This window comes from Urocitellus parryii, chromosome 5, assembly GCF_045843805.1.
Source record: "Urocitellus parryii isolate mUroPar1 chromosome 5, mUroPar1.hap1, whole genome shotgun sequence".
NCBI classification, from domain to species: domain Eukaryota; kingdom Metazoa; phylum Chordata; class Mammalia; order Rodentia; family Sciuridae; genus Urocitellus; species Urocitellus parryii.
In genome coordinates, this window is record NC_135535.1 from 67,795,530 (window position 1) to 67,811,359 (window position 15,830).

The 15,830-nt window shown below is 40.0% G+C and overlaps 1 protein-coding gene across 4 annotated transcripts; it reads left to right on the forward strand.

Moving 5' to 3' along the window:
- The first annotated feature begins 5,746 nt into the window (after window positions 1-5,746).
- Asb8 (ankyrin repeat and SOCS box containing 8) lies at window positions 5,747-13,741 on the forward strand. Of its 4 annotated transcripts, none has more exons than XM_026400647.2 (4): window positions 5,747-5,853; window positions 8,512-8,672; window positions 10,205-10,309; window positions 12,273-13,741. In XM_026400647.2, the coding sequence occupies exons 2-4, from the start codon at window positions 8,544-8,546 to the stop codon at window positions 12,903-12,905; spliced, it is 867 nt and encodes a 288-aa protein (XP_026256432.1). In that variant the 5' UTR covers window positions 5,747-5,853; window positions 8,512-8,543; the 3' UTR covers window positions 12,906-13,741. The 4 variants fall into 4 exon arrangements, with proteins under 4 accessions (XP_026256432.1, XP_026256431.1, XP_026256434.1 ...); XM_026400646.2 differs by having other exon boundaries at window positions 5,754-5,853; window positions 8,508-8,672; XM_026400649.2 differs by lacking the exon at window positions 5,747-5,853 and adding an exon at window positions 5,864-6,205 and having other exon boundaries at window positions 8,508-8,672.
- The last annotated feature ends 2,089 nt before the right edge of the window (window positions 13,742-15,830 follow it).

The following is a 15,830-nucleotide window of genomic DNA, read 5'->3' on the forward strand; positions in this document are numbered from 1 at the left end:
TAATGTAATTTATTTAGACAGGTTAAAAAAAACTAATGCTACTATCAGAACTGGACTCTTGGTTTCTATGGTGTTTGCATAACTTTATATCATTTCTAAATACAAAGAATGTACTGTTAAGTGATAATCCTAAAGAAATTCAAAATTAAAGGAATATACATTGTTCTATTAACAAGGGAAAGCTATTTTTTTTCCTCACTAGTCAACAAGTCTGACACTTAAATCTTATTTTTTCACCTTACTCTGTTAATTTTTGCAGATTCCCTCTCTTTCACTCTTGGAATATCTCAAACTCCTTTTGGTCCCCTCCCCCTCCTCCTCCTCCTTCTTCTGTAATGGGACAGTTTATTTGGAAAGAATCTTTCCTTCTTAAGTCACCTTTCTCTAAGAAAGGCATCTTCTCGGAGAAACTTTTCCATCAACATTAGCCAAGTGGCCCTTGAAGAAGGTAGAGGTTTGAGATAGCAGAGAATTTGATGACTTCTGGCCAGAGGCCAGAAAACTGTTGTGAAAGGCTTCACATCACCACTTAAATGCTTACAAAGCAGAATTCCTCTCCTTCAGCACACTGTCACTCAAAATCAGGAAAGGGTTTGGAGCTAGTAGAAGAAGAAAGGAGTTTTTCACTCTAAGAAGGAATTCCCACAAAACTCAAAGAGCAAGATCCACCAGATCTGTAAACTGGAATACCTCTATGGCATCCACCTATGGGGTCTGGATACTAACACTCATTGAGGAGTGACAGCAGCAATCATTACAACCATAACATCATTACCAAATTACCAGACCAGGTTTATGTCAAGGTCATAAAATAGGAGCATTAGTTATACTGTCCATCAAAAACATCTATGTCTTGAGTTCAAAACTGGAATTAGTAGAAAAGAGATGAAAACAAAAGGATCTGAAAGTTTTCTGGGAGACACAGCATACAAAAAAAAAAACCTCATGTAATCACTAATAAACAAAATATGGAAAATAGAGGTAACCAACTAAGATAGTTGGTTTTATAGAAATATGAGAGAGAGAGACAGAGAGAGACAGACAGAGAGAGAGAGAGAGAGAGAGAGAGAGAGAGAGATGCAAAATTGAATGTGATCAAAATACAACTTTTATTTTTTTCAACTTGTACCATCTTTTAAAAACTTTCTATTAGGGAGAGCAGTAGTCTCTTGCCTCTGAATGGAAAATTGGGCAAATCCCTGACTTTTTTGTTCACCCTTTGATATTCTATAAGTAACAGTCACTTTAAATTTAAAAAGATAGTCTATATTTAGTAATTAGAATGTTTCCAGTCTAAAATGGTAACCAGTACTTCAGTCTTCATTCTAAGGCACTTGGTCATTCTAAGGCTACTCTCCGCCTCCCTCTCATAGGGCTTGTGGAAGGTGGCTGCCTGCCTTCAGCTTTCTCCTCACCTTACTCCCCCATACTAGCTAACTGTTATTTGATCCACTGGTGTAAAAGTGGGAGGAGGCAGGACAGCTGAGGAAGAGCACAATTCTCTGCTAAGTCTGTATCAAGCCCATGGTTAAAGCTATTTCTCCCTCCCTCCCTTCTTCCCTTCCTTCCTTCCTTCCTTCCTTCCTTCCTTCTTTCCTTCCTTTCCTTGCAGTACTAAGCATTGAACCCAAGGGCACTTTATCCCTGAGCTACATCCCTAGTCCTTTTTATTTTTTATGTTGCTTAGGGCCTCAATAATTTGCTGAGCTGGACTTGAACCTATGATACTCCTGCCTCAGGCTTTCAAGTCACTGGGATTATAAGACATGTGCCACCATACCCAGCTGACTCTTCTTTCTTTTTTTTCCGGGGTGGGGGTTTCTGAGAATTTAATCCAAGGATGCTTTACCATTGAGCTATATTCCCAGACCTTTCTTAGTTTTTGAGACAGGATCTCACTGAATGTTGCTTAGGGCCTCGATAAATTGCTAAGGTTGGCCTTGAATTTGAGATCCTTCTGTTTCAGTCTTTCAATTTCTGAGATTACAGGCATGTGCATGCCTTGATTCTTCTTTCTTGAAGGAGGCTTTTAAAGGTTCTTGGAAGATTCCCGTCATCAAAGACCTTTTACTGGAATCCCTTTGGCCTAGACAGGTGCAAGCGGTGACCTGTGACAGACTGTGGATTCTAGGATTACCATGTTCACCTCTAGCTTCTGGCAACTGGACCCTTTCATACCTCTAGACAGCACTTTTGAATAGACCCAAGGCAATCCCATGTTGTCTGCCTTCTATGTGACCCACGTTTTGTCCAGAGAAATACTTACAAATTCATTGACCCTGCTGATCTGGGTATAAAACCAGATCCCACCTCTACTCTGTGGCTAAAGCCTTTTTTTTTTTTTTTTCCAGCTTATAGGCAAGAGTCACTGTAGATCTCTATTTTACAAATACAGAGAACAATTTCCAAGTTCTCTGGTCCCACAAACGTCCCTCTTAGGCTGGAGGAGAAGGAGGTAGCTCTACAGTTCCTCTCCCTTGGGCCGGGAGGTGGGGAGTGGGATGGGGAGCCAGAAGCACAAACAAGTTTCTACCCAAGAAAACCTCTTCACCATTTTCCCTCCCTACAGTCTCCTGATCTCATCATGAAGTGAAATTCAACAATGACTTTGTGCATAAAAACCTTTTTTGAAGTAATCATCTTTAATTGTAATTGACAATGTTCTTATCTGTTTCCCAAAACTTGATAATGGAACTGTGTGCTGGTCGATGTGGCACATGTCTGTAATCCCAGTAACTTGGAAGGCAGAGGCAGGAGAATTTCAAGTTCAAGGCCAATCTGGTATTAACAAGACACTGTCTCAAAATAAAATAAAAATGGAAGGGTATATCAAACAGTGGTAGAGAACTTGCCCAGCATGTATGAAGCCCTGGGTTCAATCCCTAGTACAAATAAAAAAAAATCATGTCATCATGTCTCTCCATCTCGGTCTTACCTACCCACCTGAGCAGAGAGCCTGGAACAAAGAAGATGCTCAGTAAATGTTTGGTGGATTGGATGAATGAAACTGCAACCAGCTTTAATTGTGCAGTGGATTCTCAAAGACACTTTAAAATAATCTGTATGGAGAGCCTATTTTATCACTTCCTGGAAGACAGACTATGGTCATTCTTACATCTATAAGATACTTTTATGGTTTCTCAGAATTTGTATGCTTTAGCATTTATCAACCAAGATAGGCTCTCATAATTAAACACAGTCCCCATTAATATAATATACAGTCCTATTAATATAGTATTGACCTACAGGTATTTGTATTTAGATTAGAGAGTAAATGTTTTGAAAGCAAGAAATTTTGCTTTGAAATTAGGTAAAATTAGAATTTATAGAAATTTATAGAAGAATATTTAGAGATAATTTCAGCCAACATTCTCATTTGACAAATGAGAAAATTAATATCCAGAAAAATGGAATAAAATAACTAACCAATCTTAGAGCTGATCTCTGGGGTCATATCCTTTCTACCACTCTGGTTGGCATATGCCATTGAATAAGAGTTGTCAAGACACACAACCTTAGAAGAGGGATGAATGCCAGCTTCAGGCGAGTACTTCCATCTACTGGATATTTTGACCCTATCATCTCTTCTGTGTATAGGTTGAGACCTCATTTTGTTTTACAGTGGATTCTCAGAGACAGAGCACTGGCCTCACTAAAGCTAGACTTAATATGATAACGACCATCAAACTTTCAGTATGTCAATTTTGTGCTGCTTGTGCCCCACTTTGGGAGACTGATGGGTGGTGCCAAGCACAGCATTACCTTAGTAGACCTGAAGAAAAGGTATCGTGGCAGGCTTGGACCTGTAGCATCATGGGGTAGAATTTATTATATTCCTTCCAGTCAAAAAGGATAAAAGCGGGGGCGGTCAGGAGAAAATATATCACTGGGCTATTCATGTGAGTCACAGAGATCTAGACACACTTTGAAAGGTACTAATTGAAGTGAGGTTAGATCTGGATAAAACCTAAGTGGCTTCAATTTTCCTGTGACTTTGCCTGCTACTGGTCAGAAAGGACTTAGGTTCCCAGAATTCATTTTCTCATTTGGATCAGAACCCATTCAAGTATATCTAGTCCCCCTGTTTGGAGGTTTAATGTTCTTTTGGACTCTAATGTAGATTCATATCTTAGAAACAAGAACATAATCAAACTGTTCGCCATACATTGTATTCAAACAAATGACTTAGAATGACTTGTGGAAAGGGGTAGGGCGCTCTAACCTCTGTAATTTCATTAGGGTTTCTCCAAGATTTCCCAAAAGTCTACGAATTAAATTAAAAGAGTGCAGTTAATATGTAACTACAAGTCAACTCTCCAGACCCCTTTCATTCTGAGGGCTATACTACACCCTTTAAGTAACAAGAGTTGCCAATGAACAAAATAGTCTTTAATTCAGAGTCTGGAAGAAGTGACTTGAAAGCTGAATATTGCCTTCTTTAAAAAATAATTCTTTTTTTCCAATTTTTTAATTGGTGAATTATAATTATATATAATGGTGGGGCTTGCTGTTACATATTCATATGTGCACATACTATAACAATATAATTTGGTCAATATGGTTACCCGATATTTCCCCTTTCCCTCTCCCCAAAAAAATTCTTCTTAAAAAAAAAGTCACCACCATTTGAAATTTGGGAGAATTCACTTTTCTTTATAAAAATCTGGATTTGGGCTGGTTTCAAAAATTGGACAATCTCAACATGGGATGGTGATAGGAAGTGAGGGACACATTATTGCGTGGCAAAAATCCCTTCGAGTTGGAACTCAAAGGAGTTTCACTCAAGATGGATCCTGAGTTTTCGGTTCACTATTCCCTCACTGATATACGTGAACCACTTGTGATCTGCTTTAATCTCTACTGGTTAGATTTTGTGCATGGAGCAAGTTTGGGGAGTAGGTGCTGGGCACTCGGTTAAACGGGCTGTCTAGGGGTTGAGGATTCAGCTCTGTGGCAGAGCGCCTGCCTAGCAGGCGCAAGGCCTGGAGTTCAGACCTCAGACCTGAAGAAAAAAAGAAAACAAAACAAGGAAACAGGCTGGCTGTGAGGTCTATTTCACTTTGTTCAGGCACCACCATATACTCCTGATTTCAAAATGTTGGTGCTTTGTACAGAAAGCACAAAAGGTGTTCAGTCTCTGAAAGGGTTATTTATGGTTGGGTTTTGCTTTTACAGCTTTTTGGTTCTCAACATTAGGAATACTACACCTCTTGGGTAGTTGACTTTGTCTTCGGTATAGTTCAGTTTGAAAGACGGTGAAGACGGTGAACGAGATCCACCAGGGCTCTATGCAGCACTGAGTCATTCCAACATCTTGAATAATACTGCAAGATCTTCTGTTTCCTAAAGACACTCCTATCAGTTTAGTCTCCCAAGCAACTGAACCAGTACAGACTTAGTGGGCAAAAGTAGTTTTTAGTTTAGTGAGATAGAGAATAATGAGGAGACCAAGTGCCCAGGCAGGATCTCAGATGCAGACAGTGGATGGATCGGGTGGTGGGGCGGACCACTGTTGGCCTGGTCCACGCAAGCGCAATTAGACAGAATCGGCCTGAGCGCGAAGATTAGTAGCTTTTTTCCCACCGCAGGTCCAAGAACCAAGACCCCGGGCTGTGCCCGACACCTCGAGATTGAATTTATGCACTAAGCCTCTGGGCCAAGATAGAAAGTAACTTCGCCTGGGTAGGACAGTAGCAGCTTCACGAGTCTGCGCAGGCGCATCCGGCTTCCTGACACTGGCCAGCGCGCAGGCGCCTTCCTGTCCTGTAAACCCAGGGGCCGCTGCCGACAGCTTCTGCTTCCGGGTCACGCCTTGACAGCGGCTTTTCAGACCCAGCTCAGACCCGCGGTTCGGTGAGTACGGTTGTCGGTGCGGGAAGGTCTGCAGCCAGGTCCCCTAGTCCGGGACACCACTCCTAGTAACGCTTCCTCCATTCCCCGCTCGAGGTCCGTGAGCCTTCGCGGCTGAGCCATAGTTCCGGGCCTTGGGGGAAGATCAAGGAGGAGGTTGGTCAGTGTTTGGGGCGCCCGGCACACAGATTGCGCGACTGTGGTTTAGTGCCTTCACCAGGAGGCCTGCGAAGATTGCTGGGATCTGTTGGGAGCCCTTGCAGAAAGTGACACCACATGTCCTTGCATTTCGCGCCTTTGCTCTTAGCTCCCTAGCCTCTGCGAGACGAAGCTGCCGCGAGCCCTCCTGCAGCAGGTGCGCTGGGGTTGGGGGCGCCTCCCTCCCCTCCCAGAGTCTCCGCGAGGGACGGAGGCCCAGGCCTCCCTAGCACCAGAGCTGTTGAGGCTGTTGAGTGTCTCCTCTGTTTCACTTTGCTTTTAGCTTTGCAATTAAATAACTAAACACACAAATCCTTTGGTGTTTTTTCCAGATCCCATAGCAAAGAAGACAGGGAGGCGAGGGGTAGGAGTCCTTTTAGCCCCATCAGAGAATAAGGCCTAGAGCTCAAACCGTGCACCGGAGAGGGTGGGTTTAGACAGAGAATATTATCAATCTGCCCTAAAGTTTCTCTCTTACACCTGGAGCTTCGAGGCGGCAAGGGAACCTTTAACTTGATTCAACCAATACATACACACACACACACACACACACACACACACACCTAGTTGTAGGTGGCACAATACCTTTATTTTATTATTTATATTATTATGTGCCTCACACATGCTAGGCAAGTGCTCTATCACTGAGCTACAACCCCAGCCCCTGGACCTATTCAGCTTAGAGGAGTTCATAGCATGGAGTCCAAGAGCACCCCGAAAATGAGTGCAGGGTTTTCTTTCATCAGCTCTCATGGCCCACAAACTTTAAAGAGAATAATTTCGATCCAAACCCTCCTCTTTAGATGCTGTCTTTTGCCCTGTTCTTGAAATCTCCAACTCAAATGCACCTCTGTCCCTTTCTCCCCTCTTCTTTGCTTCAAAGAAGTATAAGATACAGACCCTTGTCTCTGAGGAGTTGTGTGTGTATGTACACATGCATACATGTATTCTGGGGATTGAACCCAGGGCCTTGCAAATGATAAACATGTGCTCTACCAACTGAGCTATTCTCCCAGCTCTATGTTTTTTAACAGCTACAAATGGCTACTGATTCACAGAAAGAAACTAGTAGAATTTGTAATGTATTGTATAAAGTGATGCTCCATCACCAAAAACAATAACTTATTATGAAATGACCAAAAAATTTCAGAATTTTCATTTAATAGTCATCATACACATTAATATGCTTAATTACTGAATTTATTAGGATCTGGAGTAATAACCTTTACCTTGATTCAACAAGTATTTATTGAGGCTTTTCCATGTGCCAGGCACTGTTGGAAAAAAAAAAAAAAACTATCTTTATCCTAAGGAGCTTATATTTTAATAAAAATATGGATTCCTAAGTAGTTACACCTAGAGTTTATATTGCATATTACAGTTTATCTACAGTTTTTGATATGTACTTTTGCATAGAAATGCATCGCCTTATTGTATAATTTTAAATGTTCTCTAGCTGTCACCTCATATATACTCAAAACTTTTATCATAGTTGAATTTGTGTATATTGCTTTGTTTTCATCTTTCATCTTGGAATTCTGTGCCATATTGTAGTTTCAACATATATTTGCCCAAGTCTATTTCTCAGTTCTCTATGATAGCAAATTTCTTAAATGTTTAATTTATTTTAAATCTCCTCGTTTTGCTGAAACTGAAAGTATATTTTATTGGTGTGAAATTTGTTTTTTAAATTTTATATCGATGACTCCAGAGTAGTTATATTTTTTGCTTTCTTAGCTGTTTTAGAGTGTTACCTCAATTATTTACTTTTTTCTCTGCTAAAGACATTTGAAAATATTTCACAAATGCTTTATCATTGTTAACAGAAGTATTTGTTCCATAGCCTTCTCCTTCTCTTCTCATAGGTAGAAAGTACTTATACCCTTTAGTCAGTCAACCAATCAATATTTATAAAACACCTACATTTTGTGAGATTCTGTGAATCCCTTACACAGCCAAAAAAAAAGAGAGAGAGAGAGAGAGAGAGACAGGACAAGGTCCTTACCTTCCAGTTGTTTATAGTTTAAATTTAGATGGAGAAATAATATGTACATAACTACACTGCAAAGCAAATGTAATAAATAACATAAGATGTGCTGATAATAAATTAAAAATAACAATAATTCAGCCTTCAGAAAATCCCATTCCTTAACTAGTCTTGTTTGTAAACCACAGAGCTTCATGGGGGTCATAGTACAGAACCTCTTAGGGAAATCTTGTGTTACAGTAGGTCAGAGACTAGAACGGAGGTCTTAAGGGTTAGAGCATTTCATCTAGGTTTACTTAGTATCCTTGCACTTGTTGTAAATCTGATTCACTCTCATTACCAAAAAAAATGGTCTTAATCACTTAGCTCCTTGACATCTGCTTTTAGAATTGGGAAGGCCTCAGAGAACACTTAACCCTAAGGACAGGTGTACTCAGTGATATTGTATATGCCTAAAACTTCTTTGTTTCAGGCAGTTTGGAGCATGTGAACACACTCTTGAGTCTTGATGAGTTCCAGTATGTGGTATATTATGCAGAGCATTCAGAGCAAATACTCTCTCTCAGAGCGCTTAATCCGAACAATCGCTGCCATCCGTTCCTTCCCACACGATAATGTAGAGGACCTCATCAGAGGGGTGAGTGTGCTGTTATTGACATGACAGTCCTTTGGGAGGTGAAATGGAAATTTTCTGACAAATCAAATTTGCAGCCTTGATTTAGCACAAGATCACAAGGATTTCTTACAGTCTTAAATGTATTAACTTAATCATTAAAATGCATTTTCCCTGTGTTTTGCTTTTCTTGCCTTCTCCCTTTCACTTTTTCTGGTATTTTTCTTCATGAAATGTGTTCTAGATAACCCTAGTCTCATGTTTTCTGTCAAATCTGTCTGTATATGGTACATACAGAAGCCTTCAAGCTTGAAGTCTTCTAAACATGTTTTAATGAGGATGGTAGGAGGTGAGCAAAATAGAGATGGTTTTCAAATCTTTGTGACCTTTTCTCCATACCTGGGCTATTATAATTACATAGAGAGGTTTCACTTTTCTCCTATCTTAATCACAGCTACTAGTTCTAGTTCTGAAGAGGACACCAGCCCTTAAAATGCATGGTAATTACAGATTAAGAAAATACTTTATCTGATATCTAACTACTGCCATTCAGTAATTCTGCTAAATGACTGTTATCCTAGAAGGGCTTTAATACCCTTTTTGTATATTATTCCTGATGCATTATATACATTATAATTTCGAGAATTTGAAGTAAAAAATTATAGGTGATCCTTTCAGCAGGCTAGCTGTTGGAGTTTTCTTTTTCTTTTAACCCTGTTGAAGAGAAGTTACAGATTTTTTTTTTTTTTTTTTTTTTGGTCACTGGAAAATGCATCCAATTACTTCAGAACAATTCTAACAATGTCAGGATCCTCCTTTATAGCCCAGGGCTCTGTAGCTGCTTCCGAGTTATATGGTACAGCTACAGAAAGAAGGCTTACAGTGTTAGCTTGTTCTCTGAAGAAGTGGGATCAGAAGTCTCAGCAGCAGGAACTTTATCACATTCTAATTCTAGCTCAGCTGCTGAGTCATTCAGTGACTTTGGTCTGACTGGCATCTCCATCTCATCAGATTTGGAATAGAAGCACCAGATTTGGAATATGTAGCAGAGAATGTTGAGATGAAGAGTCCACCTTGAAGATTATAAAACAAAAGTAACATTAAGATACAATTTGTGGAATGGCAAAGAGAGCATGGGAGTTTTGGTCTCATTCTGACAGATTCAATTTTCTTTTATCAGAGCATGTTAGCCATAGAAAGTGGATTGCTGTTTCTGCCTGACAATAAGATTCCCACAGCTTTTACACATAAGGTTATGTCTTCAATGATGTCCAAATGACTTTCTTGGCTGGCTATCTTGTGGAGAGGCTAGCTAATTTGATCTAAAGAATTCATGGTTCCTTTCTTTTCTCTTTAGTAGATTTGTTTGGTTTGGATATTGGCATTATAATAGTATTTGTCTAATAAATAGACATGAAATCTAGAACTCATAGTACTTTTACTATTTACTGTAGAGTCAGGGCTATGACTCTTTTCTCCCAGACTAAGTTTTGAGGCTTGGCCTACTGGGTGAGCCAGAGCTGAGCATACTGACTCAAGTTTCCTCCTTCCTTCAGGGAGCAGATGTGAACTGTACCCATGGCACACTGAAGCCCCTGCATTGTGCCTGTATGGTGTCCGATGCTGACTGTGTGGAGTTACTCCTGGAAAAAGGAGCTGAGGTAATGTTTTCAACACTTTACATTAATGATTCACCAAAACTGGAGCTTCACATTTTCTTAGACTTTCTCTTTGCACTTGCAGTCTGATCTTCTTATAGTAGCATAGCCAATATTAAAGCAAAATATGACAGTGAATCTATAAAATGATCCAAGGATTTCATTCCTTTGCTTTTTTTCCTCCTTAATTTAAGCTGTTCATGGCTCTAAGAAGGTATCTTATCTGCCTCTTCTCTCCTAACTTACCTCCTAAGGGTTGTTTATATTTCCATTGAATCCTCTCCTTGCCTGTTGACTGTCCAGGAGCTGTAAGTGCAGAGGCCTCTCAACTCTGATTAAATCTAACCATTTGAGCTCTACCATCTATCAGATAGATATATGCAATTCTGAGATATAATTCTGAAAGGCAATCTCTTCCTCAGGATTGTGCTACTTGTGTGGTTTTTGCTCGCTAATTATTTTTATTTAGTATAGCTTGTTCTTGTCTTCTAATATATCTGAAGATAAAAATGAAAAATTAATTTTTGAAAATAGACCCTTGGCATTAGCATGAAGTAGCATAGTATAATGAATAATTAAAATAGACTCTGGAGCCATATTTAATGGGTTCAGATTTCAACTCGATCAATTCCAGCTAGAATGAATTCCTTTAACTTTTGTCTCAGTTTCCCCATCTGTAAAAAGGGAATATCTTCTTTATAAGGTTGTAAAGTGTTTGTTACACCAGTAGTATCTTCTTTATAAGGTTATAAAGTGTTTGTTACACCAGAAGTAATTACTAAGTGCATGTTAAATGAATAAGACAGGTAGTTTTGACTATTTGTGAGCAGTCTTGAAAATGTTTATGCTGAGGGTGCCGATCTGAATCAGTCAAAACATGGAGCCACTGTGCAGTCTGACATACTAGATAGTAACCCAAGAGGGAGGCCTACCATCCTCATCTCCACACAATCATGATCCACTTCTTGTTCTGCTATAATTTTTGTGACCAAGCCTGTTTCTTTGTGAGTAACCCTAAAGTGTTTAATACCAGTTATCAAAGTGAAAATATCCAGGGTTGGGGGGATTAGGTTTAACCAAAACAAAAGTTTCAGTTTTTCTTTACTGCATTTTATGATGGAAGATAATATGCATTATAATTTTGAGAATTTGAAGTAAAAAATTATAGGCAATCCTGACTTTCAGCAGGCTAGCTGTTGGGGTTTTCTTTTTCTTTTAACCCAAGGGTGCTTTAACACTGATTTCCATCTCCAGCCCTTTTTATTTTTGAGACAGGGTCTCACTAAATTGCTAAGGCTGGCTTTGAGCCTATGATCCTCCTACCTCAGCCTCCCAAGTCACTGGTGTTATAAGCAAACACCACCACTTGGCTTAGGTTAGCTACTTTTTCAGCATTAGAAGATTTGTATTCTTCCTTCCACATGCATTTTTCTGGGCTCTCTTGTTAGCCCACAGCATATTTTTGCAAAGGGCTGACTTAATTTAATATTTTGAGCTTCTCTCTGTGGTTAAAGAACATGGCAAAGCTATCAGATTGCCATTAGCCACAGGAAGAGTCAGGATAAGTAAAATCCAGGACTCTAACTGTATATTCAAGCAACTTTCCAGTGAATTTCTTCCAGAGCAGTTTGAAGGTTTTAGATTTCTTTTCCTATTTAACTCCTTACTCTACAGTAGAGATTCTAGTAAATAGAGACATGAACATTGCAGCAGGATCCTAAATAATGCAGACCAGCTAGTTAATACAAATAGTGTTGTCTTGGACAGTTCCCTTCTTTTTTCTTCTTTAGCTTCTGTCATCTCTCCATCGTGATCACCAAGACTCCCTAGGAATTGCTCATTGACTCCTTCCTCAGAGCATTGTATAGCAAAGGTAGTGGGCAGTGGGTATGCAGGATTCTATTGCTGCACTCCTTCCTCTCCCCAGTAGGCTAGCTACTGTAATACAGTTCCTCCCTTTTTACAGGTTAATGCCCTTGATGGTTACAACCGAACAGCCCTTCACTATGCAGCAGAGAAAGATGAGGCTTGTGTGGAGGTCCTATTGGAGTATGGTGCAAACCCCAACGCATTGGATGGCAACAGAGACACTCCACTTCATTGGGCAGCCTTTAAGAACAATGCTGAATGTGTGCGGGCTCTCCTAGAGAGTGGGGCCTCAGTCAATGCCCTGGATTACAACAATGATACGCCACTCAGCTGGGCTGCCATGAAGGGAAATCTTGAGAGCGTCAGCATCCTTCTTGATTATGGTGCAGAAGTCAGAGTCATCAACCTAAAAGGCCAGACACCCATCTCCCGCCTGGTGGCTCTATTAGTCAGGGGACTTGGAACAGAGAAAGAGGACTCCTGCTTTGAGCTCCTCCACAGAGCTGTTGGACACTTTGAATTAAGGAAAAATGGCATCATGCCACGAGAGGTGGCCAAAGACCAACAGCTATGTGAAAAACTGACTGTGCTGTGCTCAGCCCCAGGAACTCTAAAAACACTCTCTCGCTATGCTGTGCGCCGTAGCCTGGGACTCCAGTATCTGCCAGATGCAGTGAAGGGCCTCCCACTGCCGGCTTCTTTGAAGGAATACTTGCTACTTGTAGAATAACCTGGAGGAGATCTGTGCACCATCATGCAGGTGACTAACTCCGGGTGAGGTACTCTTTGTCGTGGAAAACAAAAAAGCACTTGTCCCTGTTGTGTGGTTATTAGATTTTGAGGCAACATATCACAACAGTAATCTCCACAGCCCCTCCTCCCCATACCAAGCAACCAGCCAAAAAAAAAAATTTCCTCACTTTTGTTTGCTGTTTATTGCTTACTTGGCTTTTTAAAGGAGAGGTTCTCCTTGCCACCCTCCCTTTTAGGAAATGAAATCAACTAAGTTTCTCTAGGAAGATGGAAAGTATTTAAATGTTATACATGTGGTTTTCCTTTGGGGGCATGACATCTGTGAAGAAGGTTAAGAAAATCACAACTCTAGCTAACAATAGTTGTATCCTAAGGATGAAGATATTCCATATGGTGTGAGATTAGAATCAGACATTCAGAAAGCCTGCCCCCTTTCCTTTCACTAAAGTTTTTGCTTCCTTTCCATGGATATGCCCCAGGGTTATAGTAATTCAGCAATGTTATTTCAGAAAGCTATCTTACTGCTTTCCACATAGAAGAGATAGCATGTTCCAAGCAGTTCTAAGAACTCCCGAGAGTCTTGTACCATTTTTCCAATGCAGCACTTCTCTTCCTGAAAGTCAGTTTATTCTAATGGGCTTAGCAGGCATTTCCTGCACCTCAAAGACATTTCCTCTAGCAAAAGGATGGGCTGGGCTGCCTTCCCCCTGGGACTTCTTCATTCCCTATGGAAAGCTTGTGCTGCTGAAAACCTTTTTGAGTTATTTTTCTTTCCATTGTCTTAGAACCTATATTTTTTATTGATCTATAGAAGACATTGGTTAAAAGTAGAGTTGAGAAGAGAATGGGGAAAGAATATAGAAGAGCTGCTTTTGAGATGGGGTACCAAAAAAAAAAATCTGTTTTAGCGAACTATACTTAGTCAACAATACTCTTCATGTTCCTAAACTAGATCAAGTTGTTATTGATCTTTGATGATCTGTGTGTGAATCTGAAAACCTTTTTTTAAGATATTTGGGAACTACAAACAAAATGAATGGGATATGCTGACACAGCTAATTTGGAGTATGCTTGCTTTTGTCCATTTGCTGTTGGTGATTACTGCCCATTAAAAAAAGAAATAAATAGTTATAAACGCAAATTTGGTGATTCCCACCGTTTTTCTCCCCTCCCTCCTCCTATTTATGAAAAATTCTTTACTGCCTGGTGGCAACAGCAGGGTGTCCCTCAGTGGTAGAGTGTTTTGCCTGTCTCACAAACAAAAAGACCTCAGCTGCACATTAACACATTAAATCGCTAAAGAAGCTTTTTAAAAACATTGATGCCAAGATTTCACTCCATACCAGTCGTTTAGAATTTCCTGGGGTAAGTCTGGATTAGGTTTTGTCAGATGCTTCTAGTATGTTGCCAGGAATGAGAACCACTGCTTTAGACAGTGGTTCTACAGCCTACCTATTAATTAGAACCACCTAGGAAAACATTTTAAATACTAAGGCCCATGTTCCACCCCCAGAGACTAACTTAAATGGTCCAAAATGGTCCCAAGTCGCAGTTTTTAAAGGCAACACCAGGTGATTTTACTATTCAGTTTAGGTATGAACCACTGCTTTAGATGTTATTTATTTAGTTATTGTACCAGGAATTGAACTCAGGGGCACTTAACCATTAAGCCACATCCCCAGCCCTTTTTATATTTTATTTTGAGACAGGGTCTCCCTACATTGCTTAGGGCCTCACTAAGTTGCTGAGGCTAGCCTTGAACCTGCAATCCTCCTGCCTCTGTCTCCCAAGTCTCTGGGGTTATAGGCATGCACCACTGTGCCAAGCTAGATGCTATTTATTTCACATCGTAAACACTGTTGATATTGATATTCTGGAAAGGGAATATACTTTGTCCATGTGATAAAAGACGTCACCTATTTTATTACTTTATAATCACTATGTAGTTGGTGGCTAATAACTTCTGTTTCAGCTCAAAGACAACTTCATACATCTTTTTAGCTTTTGGGGAAGTGGCATGTATTTAATAGGTTTTGGTTTTTAAGGGGTTTTTACTATTATGATCCTATTTTTTTCTCCTCTTTACAAAGTGACATTTTTCTTCTTTAATTACCTTTCTACCTGATCACTGCTACCCTCTGTAATTTTTCTCAAAAAAGCAATTCTAGGATTAAAGACGAGAAAAAGAACCTATAAATTAATGGCAGTTAGCATTTAAAATGTTCTGATGAGTGCTGGTACTTTTACTTCACTTTCATAGCGCTGATAGTTTCCTGAATTTGAGGTAGCAAGGTAAAGAAGAAGAGGCATTGAGAATGGGAATGGGCTTTGAAAACAATTGACTCTGAGTACCACTTTTGCTGGACTGTAAGACCTGGGAGACATTACTTAATCACCTTTCGGTAGCGTCCTTGCCACCACTCCCTATAAAAAGCTATTTTTAGGATTCAGTGATAGCATGTAAAATACCTAGCAGAGATTAATGTTTACTGTTAATTTCTCTTCCCCTTCAAGAACTGGAGAGAGTATTTGGCTGCTTTAATTTCTGACTCTGAAAATAAGACTTCTCAGTCACTATTTGGAACTGTTTTAAAGAGTATGGCATTTTAGACAGCCAGCAAAAGTGATATACTAAAGAGAATTCCCTATAATACAGTGAGCATCTTCCCTGCTTCATCAGGCCAGTGAGTAAACCACATGGGATGGAAGGAAGGTTCACACCTGTTCTGAGAGCTATAATCTGGTTATTGGAAGCTAATTTTAATCTGGCATTAAGACAGGGCACTCTCCTGTCAATGGGGGTACTGCCTATAGTCCAATCTTCAGGACCAACTGCATTATGTGGGCACTTGAGTAATGAGGAAGGAGCAGCTATTATAGAACAGAAAAACTGGGCTGGGGA